We start from the raw sequence: 21,168 nt of genomic DNA, 5'->3' as shown, positions 1-21,168 counted from the left end.
ATTTTGGAAATATGGGGGAGTAGGAGTCGGAAGGAAAGCGTGTCCGCAATCACTTGTCCGGACGCTTGTTGTCTAGACCGTGTGGGGTGCACAGTCATATCAGATATATAGGGCAGCGTTGATGACAGAGAATGTTGGACGGCATGACACTTGTCCGATCAGGAGGGATTTGGAGTATCCCTCTGAAATTCAGAGAGAAAAATGTTTATCCGTCAAAAGTGGGTACACTCAAAATATGAACACGCGTTTCAAGCATCGTTTTTTATAGATACGAGATGGCTCAAGTGGTTAGAGTGCGAATTTACTGGTCGGAAGATCCGTGGTTCGAACCCGACCTCCGCCTCTCCTCTCGACTTGACTAGGTTTGAGCAACGTGTCAATATCTCAGCCCTCGTGTTTCCTTCAGGTGGTATGGCAGTTAGGCATCGAAAGGGTAGGGTATCTGAATGATTACCATTTTATTATTACCATTTTACGGATACTTATTCTGAACGATTGTAGTTGCAAAAGTGCAAAAGTGATCTGTTGTGGTTCAAAGGACTTCATATCTTCTACATCGTACTCATGACTGGAGACCACAGATGAATCCACCATTAGGTGGTTCGGTGCTGGGCCCAAGTGGCACATTTTAGGCATATCGTTGTACAAACACATCGGAATATGTCTGAGTTTTAGTCAAAACTCTATTGACACAAACGAATGAAGTTTGTACTCTATCCTGAAAGACCATTTTGGCTAAAGCTTTCCAAACTGCCCAGTCAAAACTACGAACGAATTGCAGTCACATGTGGACGGCTTGTTTCACATCATATGGAACTGGTCACAGAAACAGCGGCAGAGTGAGCCGCCATTTCCGAGGACTGATGGTCTGCTGTCGATCATCATGATGATGATGATGATTGCGGTGGTGTTCGAGCAGTCGTGTCGGCTTCGTCGTTCTGCGACGGGGCTCGCGAGCTAAGCTCACTTTTCGAATTCGCATCAGTCGTCAGACAGAATGTGTGCGACAACACTCACCTGGAACGAACACGTGACATTCACGGTTGAAGAATATTGTGATCGACACGTTCGCTGAACTGCGACTAGATCCCTCGTTAACATCAACTGAATTTTCGGTCGACTGAATATCGTTACTTAGATTGGCCGTTTTCGCAAGCCACACCAGAAGAGGGCTCGGACCGTTGGATCATTTATGATGGAGGTGTTTCCATCAACAAAACACCCTCAAATATTGAGTAAAACCGATCTCAACAAAGTACATGGACTCGCCAGAAAGAATATCTGGTCAACAAGTGGCTAATAAAATCCCTCTTACGCAAGATGCCATAAGGCTTCAATTTCGACAGTGATGGAGATAGTTATTCAAACACAATGACCTTATCGGTGTTTCACAAACTCATATGCTCTTTCGTTCCGGCATATTCGAAAATCACTTAGAATGTTTCTTCCAAGTGAACAAAACTGACTGGTGTTCCATTCGATACCTGTAAATGTAGCACTGTGATTCGGGGGAATTTGTGGCAGTGAAATTAATCCATGTATTAAAAATCCGCAAGTGCAGAGCAATTAAAATGCGGTCGATATTCTATTTATTAAAAGACACGCGTGTTGTGCAGACCCTACACTGATCCAAAAAACCAGCTAAGTTTAGAAGACCAGGAGTAAAACCACACCGCAGCTGTCGGGTAACTGAAGCAGAACAACTGTGGTCCAGAAATAACGCAAACTTTTCATCGACCAAATTACCAGGGATATCGCACACTGTAGGTGATACCCATTGACAGATTGGCTATTTATGACTGGGCAAGTTAGACAATGTTCAAACGCGTCGGTACGGAGGCGGTCACCTTGTCATGCTGATTTTCGCATCAGCCCATGCGGTGTACACGTGCAGCGTGTTCGGTGTCATTTTAGGTCTGCGCTTGCGGTGACCACTGCCCACCACACCACCGCCGCTGCTCTGTTTGAATGTGCCTGGAACAAACGTGCTGCGCGTTATGCGTTCGAATTCGAAACCTATCTTGAAACACTCACTTGTGTTACCTAAACGAGAAATTCCGGGGCAACACTTCGCTGTTAGTTACGCTTTCATCTAGTCTAAGGCCATATGTTATTTCAGACTCAGGTGTATTGCCGGCCAAACATCTCATCCGTTCGAATGCTGGCATGAAGCAAATTCGTGAATATCAATAGAATAGCGCCCTCTGAGGTCTAGGACCCGGGAAAATTCTCCGAGCCAGCCAACACCCATAAATATACACATGAGATTTATTTGCATGAATGTGATACGCTGGCAGTATTTTCTCGATTGTTCTAAAAAGTGCTTCGTGAGGCGATTGGTTACAACAAATTTTGTCACCGTTTGAACATTTGACCCGAGATCTAACTGCATTCCAATACACGCATTCCGCACTCACACGTACCAGGTCATGATACAGGGCTATGTGTTTCGGGTGTCTCCGATGGGAAAACCATTCACTCTCCAGTTGAAAAATGGATTGTGAACAAACACAAACTACATTGTTATTGTTGCGTTGACTCCTACCTTGAAACAGGGTTCAAGTTATTTGCCTTATCTAGTTTATTTGGTCAGAAACAGGATAAGAAAATCAGGTGGCAACATTAAACGAGGCCAAACCAAGGCTCGGATTAAATTCTAGTTCGGGTTCACGCATATTACCACTTTATTAGCGATAATATGATGAAAACCAATGCGCTTAGGTCTGAGTTGATCGCTCAGTGATTGCTTATGCATATCATCCTCACAAGCCGAACACCACTGTCTAATACGAAAATGAATCGGGCTGTTCTGGTCTGGTTTCCACATGATAAATGGGCAAATCTCTGATGAAGTGTGATGAAAATCGCTAAGTAAACTTAGTGCCCTTCCAGAATTGAAATTTTATTAAATGCAGTTCCAAATGATTGAAGAAACGACAGGAGATTCCTGGGTAGAACATTTGTCTAGAAATCAAACTTCTCTCACTGATAAGCATGGATGAATGCCATATTCCATAGAAATCGAATCGAGGAGACCAAATGGAGGGCGAATATTTAATTTAGTTTTGGCTTCATAGTGGAGCTGGATACACGTGACCAACACGATACTCGCTACTTCAAATTTCGTTCGCACACGTGAGGTCACTCTCAGGAGTGATTGAATGAAAACACTAGCATAGATGCTATCGGGATTTTAAGATGCTGATAAGATTTGGGCACGGTGGCGCGTGTTAGGCAAATCGCTACATATCTTCATCGAATCATTTTCGCCCGACCTCTTGTGCTGGATAGCAACATCATCCCTAATCTCAGTGTCGTCCACCCAAGGGTTCTGATAGCTACACTGAAAATAATATTTGACACACCCAAGTTCCGACCTCACATCAAATGAACAGTGAATGTTGCTCTCACCAAGGTCAACAATTCTCCTCGATTTGTCCTTCAATATGTCTTAGAGATCCACTGATTACCTGATATCTGACCAAAAGAGAGCAAGCATTCGACTCTCAAGTTTAGATGGAACTTGAACGAGTAACCGGGAGCCTCCTCATAATCATAAAATGTCGGTCAAGCAATCGGGCGAGCAAACACTTGACGAGACTAAATCGGGCCTGGTTTCATGGTACGAGTGCTTACAAAGTGAAAATATGCGTCCCAGGGGAGTCACCTAACGGAGACCATTGAAAGAAACAGTTCGCGTGCTTTTCCCCTTCAACAGTGGAGCTCATTGAGAGGAAACACGGGTTCTCAGTAAGTTGGGAAGGCAAAGTCCAACAATAGGGTACCTAAAATTTGATGAGTAAACGATCGGATCATGGAACCAGCGAGAGAAAATACGGCTAGGGCACAAAACAATGTTTGTATGATGCACCGGTCTACAAAACCAGTGGGCTAAAAAGTATAACAAACAATCGCTTGCATGATGGATAATGACCAGTTTTCAGTATCTTTGTTATCCTCAACTACATGGCAAACAATCAGTGTAAATTTCAATGATTTGTCCGGTGACCAAGAGATGAGCAAGAACAAAACATCCAGTTTACCCTGTTTCACATCCACAATAACGAAACCACATGTTCAGTTATTAACACTTGACAGTCGTCCCGTTTTCCGACCAATGTGGCTGTCCCTATAGAGGTAGAAAAATCCAAATGCATACATGAAATAGTTGCATGACGGGCTTAACACCCTGGTTCCTCTCAGATTACAGAATGTCTGATGAAGATCATGCTCAGACGCGCCGCGTGGTATCCTCTACTGAAAGTGACTTCCAGAATGAAACATGACCACGCTCATCCATTTTGAACGAAATGTGGACAGAAGCAAACTGATTTCGACGGCCCAGTTGATGTGACCTTTGTTTCAAACCACTTTTGATTGGTTAGGCGTTTTGATCTCATTTTTTCATCTCGCATGCGTCCGAACCAGCAGACAATAAGTCGACAAAATAGGATCAAATCCAGCTGATCATAGAGACATTGCGAATAATAGTGTAGTCTCAAACATGCTCACATGCACTTCCTGGGTGATATATGTAGTGTTGCGTGTTTCTTTAACACCCAGGGGCGAGATGGCCCAAGTGGTTAGAGCGCGAATTTAATGACCGGAAGGTTTGTGGTTCGAATCCGACCTCCGCCACTCGACTTCCCCTGTCTAGGCTTGGGCAACCTGGCAGTATCCCAGCCCTCGTGCTCCCTTCAGGTGGCATGGCAGCTAGGCACCGGAAGGGTGCTACAGCTGAACGCTCTTCTCTCTCTTTAACACCCGTGTCGATGGCCAATTTCATAGACGCCAAAACTGTAAGTTGACATGGAACGTCAGCTAATTAATTCCAATTCAGGCAACTGTTGCATTCCACGTGTGTTGGGAAAAACATCGACATCTATGTGAAAAAGGCAAACAGGTAAAATTATTTTGATCATAAATAAGTTACCATAAAAAATGTAATATAGACTAGTTCTAATAAAACTAATAACATATAGAAATATAGAATATAATGTTGTCTGCCCTATATATAGAATATAGGATGACAATGTGATTATAGTATATCATAAATAGCTTAAAACCAAGCCAGTTCTTACATAATAATCGCAACGCCACCAAATGTCAGAACTAGGAAGGGAAATTTTGACGCCTTGATCGTGTATGCAAATATATTCCGAAGTTTACGCCACACCGCGTATGATAAGCAGCCCCGAAAAAGTCAACGACTGTTCGGAGTTCCACGAAATTTCACAATACGCGAATAGAGGCCCTAGGGAAGCTCAAGTGTCTTATGTATTCATGCCCATGTTTCACCGTCCCCCGAAACACGGTTCAAACCGATGTGCCGTATCGCAGTGAATGCGTACAACGTATCACCCTGTTTTGTCTGTAACCCTAGTATCGTCTGCTTGCATCCATGACCGTTTGTGGGTGCTTCTTTGTGACAATCATTTAGCTGCACACCGTTGATTCTAGTCCTACCCGGTATGGACTTGTACTGCAAGTCACGAGTGGCTGTCGGCACAGGCTTGATAAGGTTTCAAGGTTGTCTGTTACACTTTTGTTCGCACAAAACAACTTTTCACAAATCCCTCACCGATGTGATTGCTAGGTGCAAGAGCCGGCGGACCGCTCATATTATGCAGGTGTCATGATTGTCATGGAGATGTAATCTGCCAAACTTGGCCTCCGTAAAGCTTAGCTGAGCATTCATTCCGATGTTTGAAAAACAGCGACGTTAGTAGGAAAGTGGAGGTTCTGGTCAAAAATCGTCAGAAGAGTGCACTTGTATGAAACAGCATTGTGCACACATGCACGTTGCATAGGGGAGTGTCCATCGCGTCATATCGCCTCCAAGATGACAGAAACATGCCTTTATTACGACAAATAGAATGCCTTTTGAGACGCATGCCTCCAAAAGGGGAACAGATTTATCACCCAGTTTGGAAACCCACTTAAGTAAGCACGTTACTCCATACTCGATTCTAACTAACAAGCTTGGACAAACAAAACGAATTAGCACTAAAAAACGATTAAATTGGACACCACCACTGCGGGTGCCGTTTGCACAATGCGAGGATAAACTTGAAAGTAGGGCTCCACCACTCTCATTGTTGCTAACAGGAATTATCCAGCGCATGAAATTGACACTGAAACACATCTATGTATCCACAGACATGTGGTAGGGTTAGCTCGAGGTCATGCTGTGTGATGATGAATCGCCACACTTTGTGTAAACGTATCAAGGTGAAATCGGCACACTGAACTGTGAACACCGCCCGAATCAGCACCACAAGATGTTGCGTTAGAAAGCACAAATATTTTCAAGATCGTTGCTAGTACAATTCTAGCGGAACAACACACCAACCAAGAGCGTGTGTCGAGTTCCATCGACGTTAAAGCAAAAGTAGTGTCCACATAGTAAAATATAGTATGGTACAGTACAGTACAGTATAGTATAGTATAGTATGGTGTTCGCTGTATAGTGTAGTATAGTATAATATAGTATAGTATTGAATAGTGTAGTACAGTATAGTATCGTACAGCACAGTATAGTGTAGTATAGTTTAGTATGGTATAGTATAGTACAGTATAGTATAGTATGGTATATAATATTGTATTATATTATATTATAGTGTAGTATAGTATAGTATAGTATAGTATAGTATAGTATAGTATAGTATAGTATAGTATAGTATAGTATAGTATAGTATAGTAATGGTGCTCGCCCCTTAGGTATTATCTCCGTGTCTTCAATGAGCAACGGCTACCCATTGTGAAAAAGGCAGTCTGATGGAACAAGATGACACGAAATCAGACGAATCACAGAAGTTCAGCAACGCTTTCGTGGTATTACAAATCAGTCAACAGAAAGCGTTTCCGCATAAAAAGCATTCAATAGCAAATGCGTAGATACATGTCGTGAGATGTTTTGTAGAAATTCGTACTGGGCCCATTATACATGTTAATTTCAAGAAGTGGATGATCCGAATTTCGACCTTCCAGCATAACAGGATGGGTAGGTTACAGAACCTGTTCATTCCCATCTCGATCACATCTAACAACGGAGATTATTTGCGGAACGAACCAAAACCATTTGCTAAAGAACTGCATGATCGAAAGCGCGACAAAAATTAAACGAAAGAGACTCGTTCCCACAGGTTTGGGTGGGACAACAATCTCAAAATCTATCACATTTTCTGTATATTCTAAATAAAACCGACCAAGACCAATATCTGGTCGGTTTTCATGTACAATCAATGACCTTTTCTCTCCATGACCTTGAAAGTCACAAATCACATGCATCTTTGAATGGATGGTGCCCGTTCTTTGACAGCAGACTGGACACCAAGGTTTATTACTTTGCACCTAACCTATGCGCATGCTATCCTGACAATACACACTCCGCGTCAATTTTTTCATCATTTATCGAACTGACTTCCGTTTGTTTTTGATTGCTTACCGGCTCTTATCTGAATCGCCGGATCTCAGGTGCTGCGCCACATATCTATAGACTGCCCGGAAAATAAATGAACCAGGCATGGGAGTGAAGTCGTGAGAATCCACTTGAAAGATTCATGGGGCTTTGAGGTCTTAACTACTGAATTATTTACCTCGTAATTCGCTCAGGATGGGGAACTTGATCTAAGCTTGTTTACTTGCTTATTGTAGACCTTTGAAAATCCGATGGTATCAATCCGTGGATAATTTAGTCACGCCGATGAAACGTCCCGATCACCATGGTGGATAGAAAGACTAGCTGCACGATGCATTTATCATTTCTCAAAATGTCTGGAAAATACCAAAGGCTGGTTTAAGTGATGAGCAACGCAAGGTCTGTTATACACGAGCTTCGTAATTACAAGAGGATAAGCCAAACCATAGTAAGGACTTAATATCTGCAAGGAAATCAGTCGCAAAACAAACGCTAACCAATTGCTCGTACTGCTCATATCTGTATTATTCGATGCCGTGGCGCACGCCCAAACAAAATTCGGCTAAGCTGGAGAAAGAGTCATTCTTCTTGGGATTTTCAATCCGCGTGTATCGAGTCTAACAACACAAATGCTCATTAAACTGTAACACCCGCTCAGCGGATAGCTGCCACGCCACCCGAAGGAAGCACAGGGGCTGAGATACTACCAGGTCACTCTAATCGATACGGTAGCAGTTCAAATGTTGTGGTTGAGCTTGGATCACAAACCTTCCGGTTAGCAAGTTCGTCGCCTGACCACTAGGCTATCTCGAGCCCACTTGTATTAGGTAGGTGCGTACTGGTCCAAGGAAATAAGATATTTCAAACCCATGTACTGAAGAGTATTTATATTGATGTGGCACAGTGTAATATTCTGTGGTAGCTTTCGAGCGAAACATACTTGTAAAACACGAGAACAGTGGTTTCACAATCAACTCTGAGTGAGACTCGACATCAGTACCAGCGAGTTACATGTATTGGAATCCAATACGGACCCGTATTGTCATATGCAAGCAATCATAAAATCACGAAGCAGTACCAATCAGTGCTTGCTGGTCGGTTCTCCGAGCTTACTAAATGGGTCATACTGTTCGCATAACTCTGCGATCGAGCTGTAGTTGGGCAATTGCAGGGATCAACGACAAATCATATTAGAGGTCACTTCGAACCAACATGCCATCGACTGATTGTAATAATGCGAGTTTACTTTACTGGTAGTTTACCACCTGCCTATTAATTGTCATCTAAATGTCATGGTATCGAGCTTCACCAAGAGGGTATTGCGGCTGTGCTTTATTTTGGATGAGTGTGGCATTCTAGTGTGTATAGAAAGAATTGTAAACAGTGCCACGATCTAAAAGAACTACTGTCAGTGCACCCTCATACCATTTTGTGCAGGCTGGCTGGTGTCTTTCAGTAGGAGGCTGCAAGTTTGCCATTGATCTCATCCCTTGTGGTTTGCATCACCATCAACAATTTGCACTTATCGCTATATTTGGCCACGCGGTCCATCTACATTGTCCCGCGTTTTAGTGGGTCGAGCAATGTTGAGTGTTGGCAAATCCACATCACATGCGCACAAACCATTAATATCTCGCAAATAAATGTTACTTTGAGACGCGGGAACGGATGAAGTTTCAGTCACCTCTATAATGTGAAAGACGTTCACATATTGTAAAGGTTCGTGCGACGGAACCGATGATGATGATGTGTTCAAGTCAAGCGACAAAAGCAGCTGCTCTAATCGAAATAGCTGTCATATTTTTGGATTTCGCGTTCCAAACTAATTGAGGGCCACTTTTTCTCTCAAGGCGCTCAACTGGTGAGGGGGAACAGCACACGAACTGTTCGGTTTATTATTATCTGTTAAGTGACTTCCCTGGGGACGCCTATTTTCACTTCGTACGCACTTGATCTCAGCCTTGAAACGGCTTCGTTCAATGCTGCAATCAGATTTTATAAACTTGTTTCCTACCATACCTCCCGGATAAGGCATGCAAAAATGTGGATAACTGGAATCCTGATTAAATTTAAGGGTCAAATCAAGAATAAAAATGTATTATTCATTCACAATCCATTTCTCAACTGGAGAGTGAATGGTTTTCCCATCGGAGACACCCGAAACACATAGCCCTGTATCATGACCTGGTACGTGTGAGTGCGGAATGCGTGTATTGGAATGCAGTTAGATCTCGGGTCAAATGTTCAAACGGTGACGAAATTTGTTGTAACCAACCGCCTCACGAGGCACTTCTTAGGACAATCGAGAGAACACTGCCAGCGTATCACATTCATGCAAATAAATCTCATGTGTATATTTATGGGTGTTGGCTGGCTCGGAGAATTTTCCCGGGTCCTAGACCTCAGAGGGCGCTATTCTATTGATATTCACGAATTTGCTTCATGCCAGCATTCGAACGGATGAGATGTTTGGCCGGCAATACACCTGAGTCTGAAATAACATATGGCCTTAGACTAGATGAAAGCGTAACTAACAGCGAAGTGTTGCCCCGGAATTTCTCGTTTAGGTAACACAAGTGAGTGTTTCAAGATAGGTTTCGAATTCGAACGCATAACGCGCAGCACGTTTGTTCCAGGCACATTCAAACAGAGCAGCGGCGGTGGTGTGGTGGGCAGTGGTCACCGCAAGCGCAGACCTAAAATGACACCGAACACGCTGCACGTGTACACCGCATGGGCTGATGCGAAAATCAGCATGACAAGGTGACCGCCTCCGTACCGACGCGTTTGAACATTGTCTAACTTGCCCAGTCATAAATAGCCAATCTGTCAATGGGTATCACCTACAGTGTGCGATATCCCTGGTAATTTGGTCGATGAAAAGTTTGCGTTATTTCTGGACCACAGTTGTTCTGCTTCAGTTACCCGACAGCTGCGGTGTGGTTTTACTCCTGGTCTTCTAAACTTAGCTGGTTTTTTGGATCAGTGTAGGGTCTGCACAACACGCGTGTCTTTTAATAAATAGAATATCGACCGCATTTTAATTGCTCTGCACTTGCGGATTTTTAATACATGGATTAATTTCACTGCCACAAATTCCCCCGAATCACAGTGCTACATTTACAGGTATCGAATGGAACACCAGTCAGTTTTGTTCACTTGGAAGAAACATTCTAAGTGATTTTCGAATATGCCGGAACGAAAGAGCATATGAGTTTGTGAAACACCGATAAGGTCATTGTGTTTGAATAACTATCTCCATCACTGTCGAAATTGAAGCCTTATGGCATCTTGCGTAAGAGGGATTTTATTAGCCACTTGTTGACCAGATATTCTTTCTGGCGAGTCCATGTACTTTGTTGAGATCGGTTTTACTCAATATTTGAGGGTGTTTTGTTGATGGAAACACCTCCATCATAAATGATCCAACGGTCCGAGCCCTCTTCTGGTGTGGCTTGCGAAAACGGCCAATCTAAGTAACGATATTCAGTCGACCGAAAATTCAGTTGATGTTAACGAGGGATCTAGTCGCAGTTCAGCGAACGTGTCGATCACAATATTCTTCAACCGTGAATGTCACGTGTTCGTTTCAGGTGAGTGTTGTCGCACACATTCTGTCTGACGACTGATGCGAATTCGAAAAGTGAGCTTAGCTCGCGAGCCCCGTCGCAGAACGACGAAGCCGACACGACTGCTCGAACACCACCGCAATCATCACCATCATGATGATCGACAGCAGACCATCAGTCCTCGGAAATGGCGGCTCACTCTGCCGCTGTTTCTGTGACCAGTTCCATATGATGTGAAACAAGCCGTCCACATGTGACTGCAATTCGTTCGTAGTTTTGACTGGGCAGTTTGGAAAGCTTTAGCCAAAATGGTCTTTCAGGATAGAGTACAAACTTCATTCGTTTGTGTCAATAGAGTTTTGACTAAAACTCAGACATATTCCGATGTGTTTGTACAACGATATGCCTAAAATGTGCCACTTGGGCCCAGCACCGAACCACCTAATGGTGGATTCATCTGTGGTCTCCAGTCATGAGTACGATGTAGAAGATATGAAGTCCTTTGAACCACAACAGATCACTTTTGCACTTTTGCAACTACAATCGTTCGGAATAAGTATCCGCAAAATGGTAATAATAAAATGGTAATCATTCAGCCGTAATACCCTTTCGATGCCTAACTGCCATACCACCTGAAGGAAACACGAGGGCTGAGATATTGACACGTTGCTCAAACCTAGTCAGGGTAAGTCGAGAGGCGGAGGTCGGGTTCGAACCACGGATCTTCCGACCAGTAAATTCGCACTCTAACCACTTGAGCCATCTCGTATCTATAAAAAGCGATGCTTGAAACGCGTGTTCATATTTTGAGTGTACCCACTTTTGACGGATAAACATTTTTCTCTCTGAATTTCAGAGGGATACTCCAAATCCCTCCTGATCGGACAAGTGTCATGCCGTCCAACATTCTCTGTCATCAACGCTGCCCTATATATCTGATATGACTGTGCACCCCACACGGTCTAGACAACAAGCGTCCGGACAAGTGATTGCGGACACGCTTTCCTTCCGACTCCTACTCCCCCATATTTCCAAAATACTGTGGTTCTGAAGCTGGGGTTAAGCCCTAAACATGGCGAGTAATCAGAGTTTCTTATTTTTGTTGATGTTTTGCGATGGGAGCTTGAATTGCATTAGGTGCTGACCGCACTACTTCTTGCCTGGTGTGGGGAGTGTGTAGTGTGAGTTATTGAACGCAGAAGCTAGTGTACCAACTGAAATTAAGGACATCCGAAAATGTTGACATTTATCATGTTGACTAATCCATGTACCAATTCGTGCTCAAGTTGGTGGTTTCACATCGAGCGTATGATCCAGTTATTTGGTTTGCACAGCGACCTACCATTCGGTCATTCAAGTCACCCGAATGAATATGCACCGATGACCACCGCACTCTTGATGAAAATTCGATTGCTAGGTTGCCGCGAGTTTGTTAGTGGAAGAAGTTGGTTTTGGGACCTTCGGTTCACAACGGGCTTCATGTGGGCTTGGATTCTGAGGAGATAAATGTGCGACTGGTACTGCGCCCGCGTTGTTCTCGATGTGTCACTAAGGCCATAGCAACAACATAGCGACAATGTTAGAGACCTCTGTGTGATGTGAGGAAGTGTTTACTTTTTGCGACAAATGTTCTCATTCGCAAATCAATTTGTTTTCGATGAAAGATTCAACTGAACCCAGCTCGATTTCTGGTTTACTTTGGTCCGTTTACTGTTTAATTTCCTCATGCAACGGGCTGCAAAATACTGTTTGTCCTTAGGACTCACATACGGCCGATTTTTCTCTCTAGGGTTTTTATCTTTGCTACTCTCTGCTCTATCTCTTTGTTTCCAGCATTGTTTTATTCGGTTTGGTGACCTTGATCTTCAAAAATAAGCAATATTGGTCGAAAAAATAATTCGCACCATACTTTTACTTTCGGGCAGGTAGCCCTACACTGGTGCTGTGTTTGAGCAAACTGACTCTCATTCAACCAGGTAAAAAGTTCACGTCGACATCTTAGCAGCAGTGGTGTTCGAATGAGTTTCTGCAGAAGGAACAGAAAAAAGGTCCTATGGATTGCTGATTCAGAATAAGCAAGGGCGACAGGCCCTGAGTTCGAGGACAAGTGAAATTTATTAAGTTGACCTTGTCGTCTTGGCATAACATCTTATCCGTTAGACGACGAAAGTTTTTCTGCTGGGTTTGATCTCAGTACGTTCCATCCAGTGTGTTTCCATCGTGTGTAAGCGGAAACCTTTGGACCATAAAGTTCGTGGGCTCAGTTAGTCAACTGTGTTCACCACTGTCGATCTGCAAGGCACATCAAATCAAGGACAGCTCCATGCTTCCAAATAGGTGCTTTTCCTGATACCCTATTAGGTATTCCAATAAACAGAAAACTCATGGTCGAGTGAACCCGTTTTCGAACTGAACAGCGGCTACGAACGTTGGTGGTTAACGAGCCCTGTGTAAGTTCCTGGAAGTGAATCGTTTGTGTGACCTAACTTAAGCACTGCGAAAACGCTAATGTGGTCTCGTAACAGTAAGACAGCCGGCTTTCAACCAGACCTTATCTTAGTTAAGATATCTTTTATTTCTAGCCATCAAGCTTGATTTGCGATCACTTTCTACACTATTTTCTCTCAAAATATGAATCCATATTGACCGGAACGTATCCGTATTATGTGGGAAAAATGCGTTACAGTTTTTCGTATCTTTTCGTCAACATTAATCTTGAAGGTCAAAAGAATTGCTGTATGAAAATCTCGGTCTCGGTTTAAGCTTTTCCAAAGCCTGAGGTGAATTTCACTTCTGACCCCATACCACTGGCTAAAAAACTGAGTTCAACAGTTATCACCCTTAAAGGATACAATGACGTGCTTTTATCTCACAAGTGGAAGCTTGCGCAATCGATTCAGCTACTTTTGAACTGACCTTCCTATTCAGCGTCAGCCTAACTCACAACAAAAGCCAACATATTTCACCTCATGATTTCACTGCTGTCGGTAAATTCTGTTGGTAGGATTCTTAGTCAACTCTGAAGGATAAATTAATCACTTTGTAACTCCTGAGGATAATTTCCAAGGTTACATCGTCTGTCGGGCTGGACAAGTGAGAGGAACGGTGTCTGAACTCGCAGCAATATGCACGGTTTTACAACCAAGTCAAAACAATGTTGACGTTAACTAAACCTATGCAGAATTTCACCGGAATTATTGATTAATCGATCGATGTGTCCGGCCAACAAGTAGTAACCGCTAGTAGAGATTTTTGACAAGCCCTCGGGACAACATTTTTCGTCACAGGACATCCAACAACACTAGCGCCACAACCGCTAAGTTTTCAACCCCACGCGAAGGCGGCACGTGTGCGAAATGCCAGTTGCCTCGTCATCGCTCAGGCATGCCTTGGCCATACACCCATGACTTATGCGTCCCTATCACAGCCGAGGGTAGACAGGAGCGAATGGAAACAGTGAGCTGGAATACCGAAATGCGAATTACTGCCTTTGTTATTCACGCGAGTCACGCGTGAAGCGGGATGTGGTGCTGCGCACAAGCTCTTGGCACCAGTGTAAACCCGATGCCGTAAGATCGGTCGGCGAACGCTCTGAATGTCAGAAGCTGCTAGCCAGGAAGTTAGGGGAATCAACCTCACAGGAGTAATTGCAAGGAAAGCGGATTAAAGTTCCTAAAACGTCATGCGGGAGGCTACTCCGGAGATGAACTGAAGAAATCAGGGCTAAATGGTATGACAAATCGAAATCATGATTTCTGTCGCCGTTTAGCAGTAGATTGCAGCTTGCAGTCGAATATTCAGTCCTGAGGAGAACTTTGGAGAAAAGGTAAGAAGAGGACACTTGTATGAACAGAAGAATGAATGGGGGGTGACACGAGGTGAAGACATACGGTTGCACGCAGATCACTGTCTTTTAAAGGGTTCTTTAGAGCATTGAGGGAAGGATGTGGACCCAAAACCCACTACTTAAACATCCATCAGTAGATTCCGAACCCTACAAAACTTACAAAAACCGAAGGTTTTTTTTAAAAAAATGGAAAGCTCATTTCTCCGTACCTGTTATATCTGCTGATTCGTCAATCTGTGGTATCTGCTGCTGACCCGTTCCAGTGCCTAGTGTCGAAGAGAAAAGACACAGAGAAGGGAACACAACAGCTGTATTCCGAACAAGCGAGTGAGGGAGAGAGCAAAAGTTACAACGACCCCACGCTGCTTAAAAGGGACTTTCTGACATTGATCCATGGTTTTCTGATAGGCGTTAGTGATCACCCATCAACATCGATCGTGCCTCTGTGAAAAGCCTGAACGCTGATCACATTCGGTCGTACTTCTGTGGCCGCAAGAACACTCATCAGGTCTTGCTGAATTGATTGAATGGTTGACTGGCCTGGATGCTTGCCGGCTTTCCAGTTGAGTTTTTGGTGGAGCAGTAGGTTCCGGGCGTTCTGAAGTTGCTTTCCGGAATCTGACCTTCCTGAGAGTACCAATGAACTGTCCGTCGAAAATCAAATAGGGTCAACTGAACCAAACAACCCAGCAAATTGAGGGGGACTGCAGGGGCCATCTCACAACTCCACAACAACAATGCCGAAATTACAAGACAGAGGTGCCCCTCGGAAATGATGAGTCAGCAGTCTAAGTGTTCAGACTCGATGGACAGGGGCTGTAACATAAATCTCTGCGTTTCATCTGCTCACCATGGGTAGGTCAGGGTATTCCACATGACAACAGATATGCCATCATTCTGCCTTATTCAGAGGGAAGAAAGTAGACCGAAGGCAGACAATTAACGTGGAATCAGCCCACTTTGTAATATTGGTAAAATCGGTACTCGTATTCAAACAAGTCGTACAAATGTGGGCATTTCAAGTGGATTCGTTCCACAGGAACAGAATGGATTTCGGACTGGATGAGACACCACGGGTTTGATCGTCTCGGTGAGACACACTAGAAAGGTCGCTACTTCAGCTAACGGTTATGTTCTAGTTATTTGCTCCGAAGCGCCTTCGAATAGGTGAACAAACAAGAAGTGTATATCGTTCTTCGGAAACGCAAGTAATCAAACAAGTCTGTCAGCCTCCTAAATTATTTTCAATCTCGGATGTCCCGGTTTGTGGAACCCTGTTAGTGATCTGATTGTAACGCAATTGGGTTGATTATCAGGTGTCAACAACTAACAGATGTCTGTTTTACCAGAATGATGATTACAAAAGTTATGTGCACTTGATAAAAATAAGCGCGATGCAAGAAGTGAATAAGCCGAAAAGTGACTTATTAATTGAGGACATCATCGGTTTTTTTCCAAAGCCGCTGGTTTATGAGCAGCTGAAAAATGGCCTTCACGGCTAAGGAAGATTTGAACAACGATATAGGGACAGACCTCAGGAAGCGCGAAATGCCGCAAACGTGGATGTGGAGCATTCCAAAACTCAGAGGGGCCCGGTGATCTAAATTAAGCAATGTAAATGTATCGGTAAGTGACTCGAAACGAAAACAGCAACATCAGCCCCGGTGAATCTCTGGATCTGCTCAATGTATTAATGTATCTGCGTGAGAAAAAGTGGTCTTGCGCTACTTTGTTCTATCAGTTATGAATGGTTGAATGCTAAGTTAAAGTGAATCATCTTTACTTCTTAACAGACAAAACTATGCCCCATCTACACTTGTACTTGCTGTCCAGGCATGACAACCAAAATCGCTCGCCAGCGAGTCCCCGGTGGATATGACTGGATGATAGTGTGCGGTGTAATGACGGTAGTGAAAGCTGAAGGCTGACACCTACACCCCACTTTTTTTTAAACAACCGCTATCATTTTCGGGACAACTGAGGCCACCAGCAGGACTCAGTGAGTTGGCCTGCCGATCTTATTCCTTCTGGTTTAGACGAGATTCACAAACCCACCCGCAGTGGCATACACATGTGTATGTACACAAACTCCTTTACAAAGTGCTGCCCCACCTGTCAGAACACTGGTGGGATGGTTGGATAATTTTGTCATCCACAACGAGGGAGCAATCTGGATCTATGAGGCCCACATTGGACTCCATACGTTTACTTCAATACTCGCTAGACTTGAAAATCGGGCTTTCATTATGGAAGTATAAAACAGCAGCTGAACCCTAAAACTTGTGCTCGTGTAATTGCACTGGTTTTGTTTCAGTGATTGTTTGATATAATGAAATCCAATAGTGATTCGCACACGATCATGTGTCTGTGTATGCCCGTTCCAGGTAATCAGTTATTCCTAATTACATATCACTGACTGACTGTCCTGGTCTTTTCTTAAGGTTATGATAAGGATTTCATTGAACTGTGGTAGTTTACTTGGGCCTGGAATCGACAACTGAGTCAATCAGAAATTCGTCAGTACCCAAAGGTAGAACACTTTCTTTAGCCTTAGCTAGATGGTGAGATTTTGAGCACCACATACGGCAAAGTCCGACTGTCGACAATATTCACCGTTTTTATTCAGGATAAAATGCGCTCATAAGATAGAAGCACGAACCAACTATAAACAAGGCTCTTTGGTGATGTGATTCCAACAAGCCTCAGTTTTTTTTCAGAAGAATTTTCGTGTTCCTTGCGGTCATCTTCAAGATTTGAGGTATTAATGAATCATACTCAGTAATTTATTAATTTAGAAGATCTATGGGACTGGTGAATACACAACTACCTCTTTTCACCGATCGCAGCAGTCATTTTTGTGAAAACCACTCTGATACGTCTCATAGCCTGATTGTGAACGGGCATATTTTGTTCACGATGACCACTAATCAAGTGACCTATGTTTGTTCTCCGCGCTTCATTTAATGGAATTGTCCTGGTCGGAGAGAAATTTACGAGTTAACCTTCTCCACTGACAATAGAATAGCTATTAAGGGTGTTCGGTTTTACCCTGGCCGAGATTAAACCCTCATTACTCGCCATTTACCCACTGCCTATGTAACTAGACGGGAAACAATCAGATGGTAAAAAGCTGATTATTCCACACCCTAAAATGCAATCCGTTGACTGAATGAGGACATCCCGCAGAACTGGTAGGAAGAACGTATGGCTTGCTCTTATGTGCCGCAATGGAATATTGCCGTATGGCCATTATTTAACACGAAAACCGATTTCTGCTAGGCTACGGTGAGCCACAGTGTACAACAGCTAAGTTTGCCTCTTCTGATTACCTCTGGTACATATTTTCATGTGTCTAATTAGCTTCCCAAATGGACTTTCTTCTGGAAGAAGGGTTCCCTTTTTGTCCACATTACCGAAAACAGTGATGCCTACCACAGAGTATGACCCCAACGACAGTCTACTTTACGAATAGTTACAAGCCTGGTGAACTGAACCGCTCGGTAAAACCGCCTGGTCACGTGGCTATCAATCCAGCTAGGTATCCCAAATCTTTGGACGGCATCGTAATTCTAATAAAAACCTCCTCATCTCTCGAAAGTGAAATAAGGTTCATTTGGTCCAGTCGAAGAGCATCACGGGAGATTGTTAAGCTGATGCAAAGCTGTTGACTCTTGTCGGTGTAAGGTTCACTACACCGTCGGGGTAACAGAAGTGGCTGCAATGTTTTTTGCGCCCACGGAGTCTTCCGCTTCTATGACTTGTGAGATTTTTAATTCCAATTTCCCACCCTGGTGTGACGATTTCCGGTTTCATATCCACAGTCTAGGAGTAGGAGATTTCGCTGAAAGTGTTCACAAAGTAACTACAAAGCAGTGACTGAGGTGCACCAGATCACCTCAGCAGATCGTCCGCGAGACTTAAACTTCTTTAGCACGGTCTACGAGCATCGTAACGGAGTCCTGATATAAACACCCGGATTGTAAAATGAAATTGGAGCACCGATAGTTAGTGCGCGTCTGAGCTGGCCGTAAAAAGCACCAATGTAAACAAAGTTGAAGATCGCATATGGTGGACTTCGATGAGTTGTGGGTAACAGAATCGATGGATCACCTACCGGTCCTTTCACCTGCGCCCAGAGGAACTGGAGAGTTTCAACATAACACTCAATACTCCCTGCCAGTGATAGCGCATGTGTATCATAACTGCCGCCCTCCGAATGTAACGTTTCATCGAATGTATCAAATTTTGCATGCCGAAATCTCGTCACTTGTTTTTATTCAGACACGGATTTCGTCCGTCTTGTGAAAAGTATCTGCTCATCATGTGTGGCAGATTTCCGTTGAATTATACAGTGAGATTCCTGTGCAAATGGGTCTTGAAAATTGTCACTCAAACTTTCATAGTGCCTCCCAAACTACGGTGAACTTTCGCCTTACCGTATCACATTTTTGTCTAAGTTATTTTTGTGCAATTTCCTCCATAGCGTTGTTATGTAAATTGTTGAGGTTGTCGTCGAAAAACCAAATACTGTTGTTTTTATTAATTTGGTTCTGATCATCTCTGCCAGATTGAACTACCGCCTGTTTCTAGTTTGTTTAAATGGTATTCAGCCATCCATATATCTCATTCTTGGTGGGCTAAATGAAACAGATCTAATCGAGGACGATTTCAAACTCGAGTATGGATGATTACGGGTGTTGGGAACGCTCCCGACACATAAGCCAGTTGAACACTAAAAGAATAACAGCCAGCGAAATACACTCATTTGCAAACTAATTTGGCCGTGGGCTGTCGACAAATTTTCAGCAACCTTATGAGTAGTGCAATAAGAATAACAGCTACCTAGTAGATCAAAGGTAGGGAGTTCAGATACTCGGAACGGTTACGGGATGTGACTATAGATCAGGCGGTCATTTCACCTTCGTTGTTTCGGCTATGCAGACCAAAGCCCTAGTTTTTCTTGCTGCAAACATCATGTAGTGACTGTCTATCAAATGACCCTTTTACTAAGAGCAGTAACATCACAATAAGTAATTTCTCTACGTTACACATACCAATAAATCTTGGCTCAACTCTAATCGAGACAACACGCGAATTATCACCAGAATGCCTACCATTGCCTGAGTGCCCTTCGATCATCTGACGGGGATGAGCAAATATTCAGTCAGAAAGCAAACAATCCGTGGTCCAGTCAACCAGAAAACTAGAGCTACTGAAAGGTTATTGTTTCTGAAACCATTCGAATGACATCCTTCGGCTTACTGCTAAGCAAAGTTTCAGTGACTGAGTGAGCGGTTAACAAGTTCCGATAGGCCGAGAATTAAGCAAAATCTCTTGCTCGCTGCTGGCTACATAAGAACGTACTAGCCTCAAACAAAACAACAACCGTATCCCCACAGTACTTTCAGTCTAGAAAATTCCAGAGATTCGCTCGATCGGAATGGAAGGAGTCGACTGTAGAAAGTAGCTGTTTTCAGAAAGGTCTAAATCCTTCCCTTGTCTTCCTGTTAGACTGGTATGTTATCGACCCAAAAGTTCGCGATTTTTTCAATTCAACGTAAATAAATCGGTGATGCTATATTCGGCATCACGAGTTTGACAACCCTAGAACTTACATGAATCTGCATAGCACATCCACTTTTTTCGTGCGCTGGTCTCAGGAATATTCCCTGTCCAGCAGGAAGTTAGTTGTTCACTTATTTAGACAGGAGGATGGTTTCACGGCTGTCTTAGTAACCTCTAATTTTTTAATGGCATTGGCATTTCCAATCCAATGTGATGAAGCAGTCAAGAAAACCATGTCAAATAACTTGGGTTTGGTCCACTTTCATCAAAGTTGGACTATTTCCACTATACATGGTCAGATCCTACCTCGGATATCATATGCAACTGACACTACTTTCTTGAAATCCGTTATTACATCTGGTCTCCTAACCAGATTTGCCGTTTTAGTCCTGTATTCTCCTGGAAGGCTAATATCTATTGAATCTGACTTATAGATGCGGTGGATATCGATGTATATCCTCGCCAATTTTATAGTCAGACTGCACCATGATAATCGCAACTCATAACCAAAGATCCTGTTGGGGCCCCAACAGGTTTAACTTCAGGCATTTGGTTGTTCAGTTCTGCAGTTTCCATTATGCCCTCTTTATCTGTATGGTAGGAGGACTCGATAATCGTACTTTTTTTCATGAACCTACCGTTCTAAACGAGATGAAATCTACATGAAATTTTGCATTTCTGCACGTCCCTTTGAGAATGGTAGATTTCCGGTACACAAGCCACACCCCACTGCAAATTGTAATTGGATGCAGGAAGTCTCTCGTTCT

General features: G+C 43.4%; 1 protein-coding gene across 1 annotated transcript; it reads left to right on the top strand.

Annotated features, from left to right (window-relative positions):
• Positions 1-201: 201 nt before the first annotated feature.
• T265_14677 (hypothetical protein) lies at positions 202-15,246 on the top strand (the record flags this gene model as incomplete). Its single annotated transcript, XM_009174724.1, has 5 exons — positions 202-433; positions 4,564-4,799; positions 10,911-11,013; positions 11,586-11,722; positions 15,100-15,246. Coding segments are annotated over 5 exons (855 nt in total), but the record flags the coding sequence as incomplete, so codon positions are not given.
• Between the last annotated feature and the right edge of the window lie 5,922 nt (positions 15,247-21,168).

This window comes from Opisthorchis viverrini (genome assembly GCF_000715545.1).
Source record: "Opisthorchis viverrini unplaced genomic scaffold opera_v5_237, whole genome shotgun sequence".
Lineage (NCBI taxonomy): Eukaryota > Metazoa > Platyhelminthes > Trematoda > Opisthorchiida > Opisthorchiidae > Opisthorchis > Opisthorchis viverrini.
The sequence above is the reverse complement of the archived record's forward strand: the minus strand, read 5'-3'. Positions and strand labels throughout refer to the sequence as shown.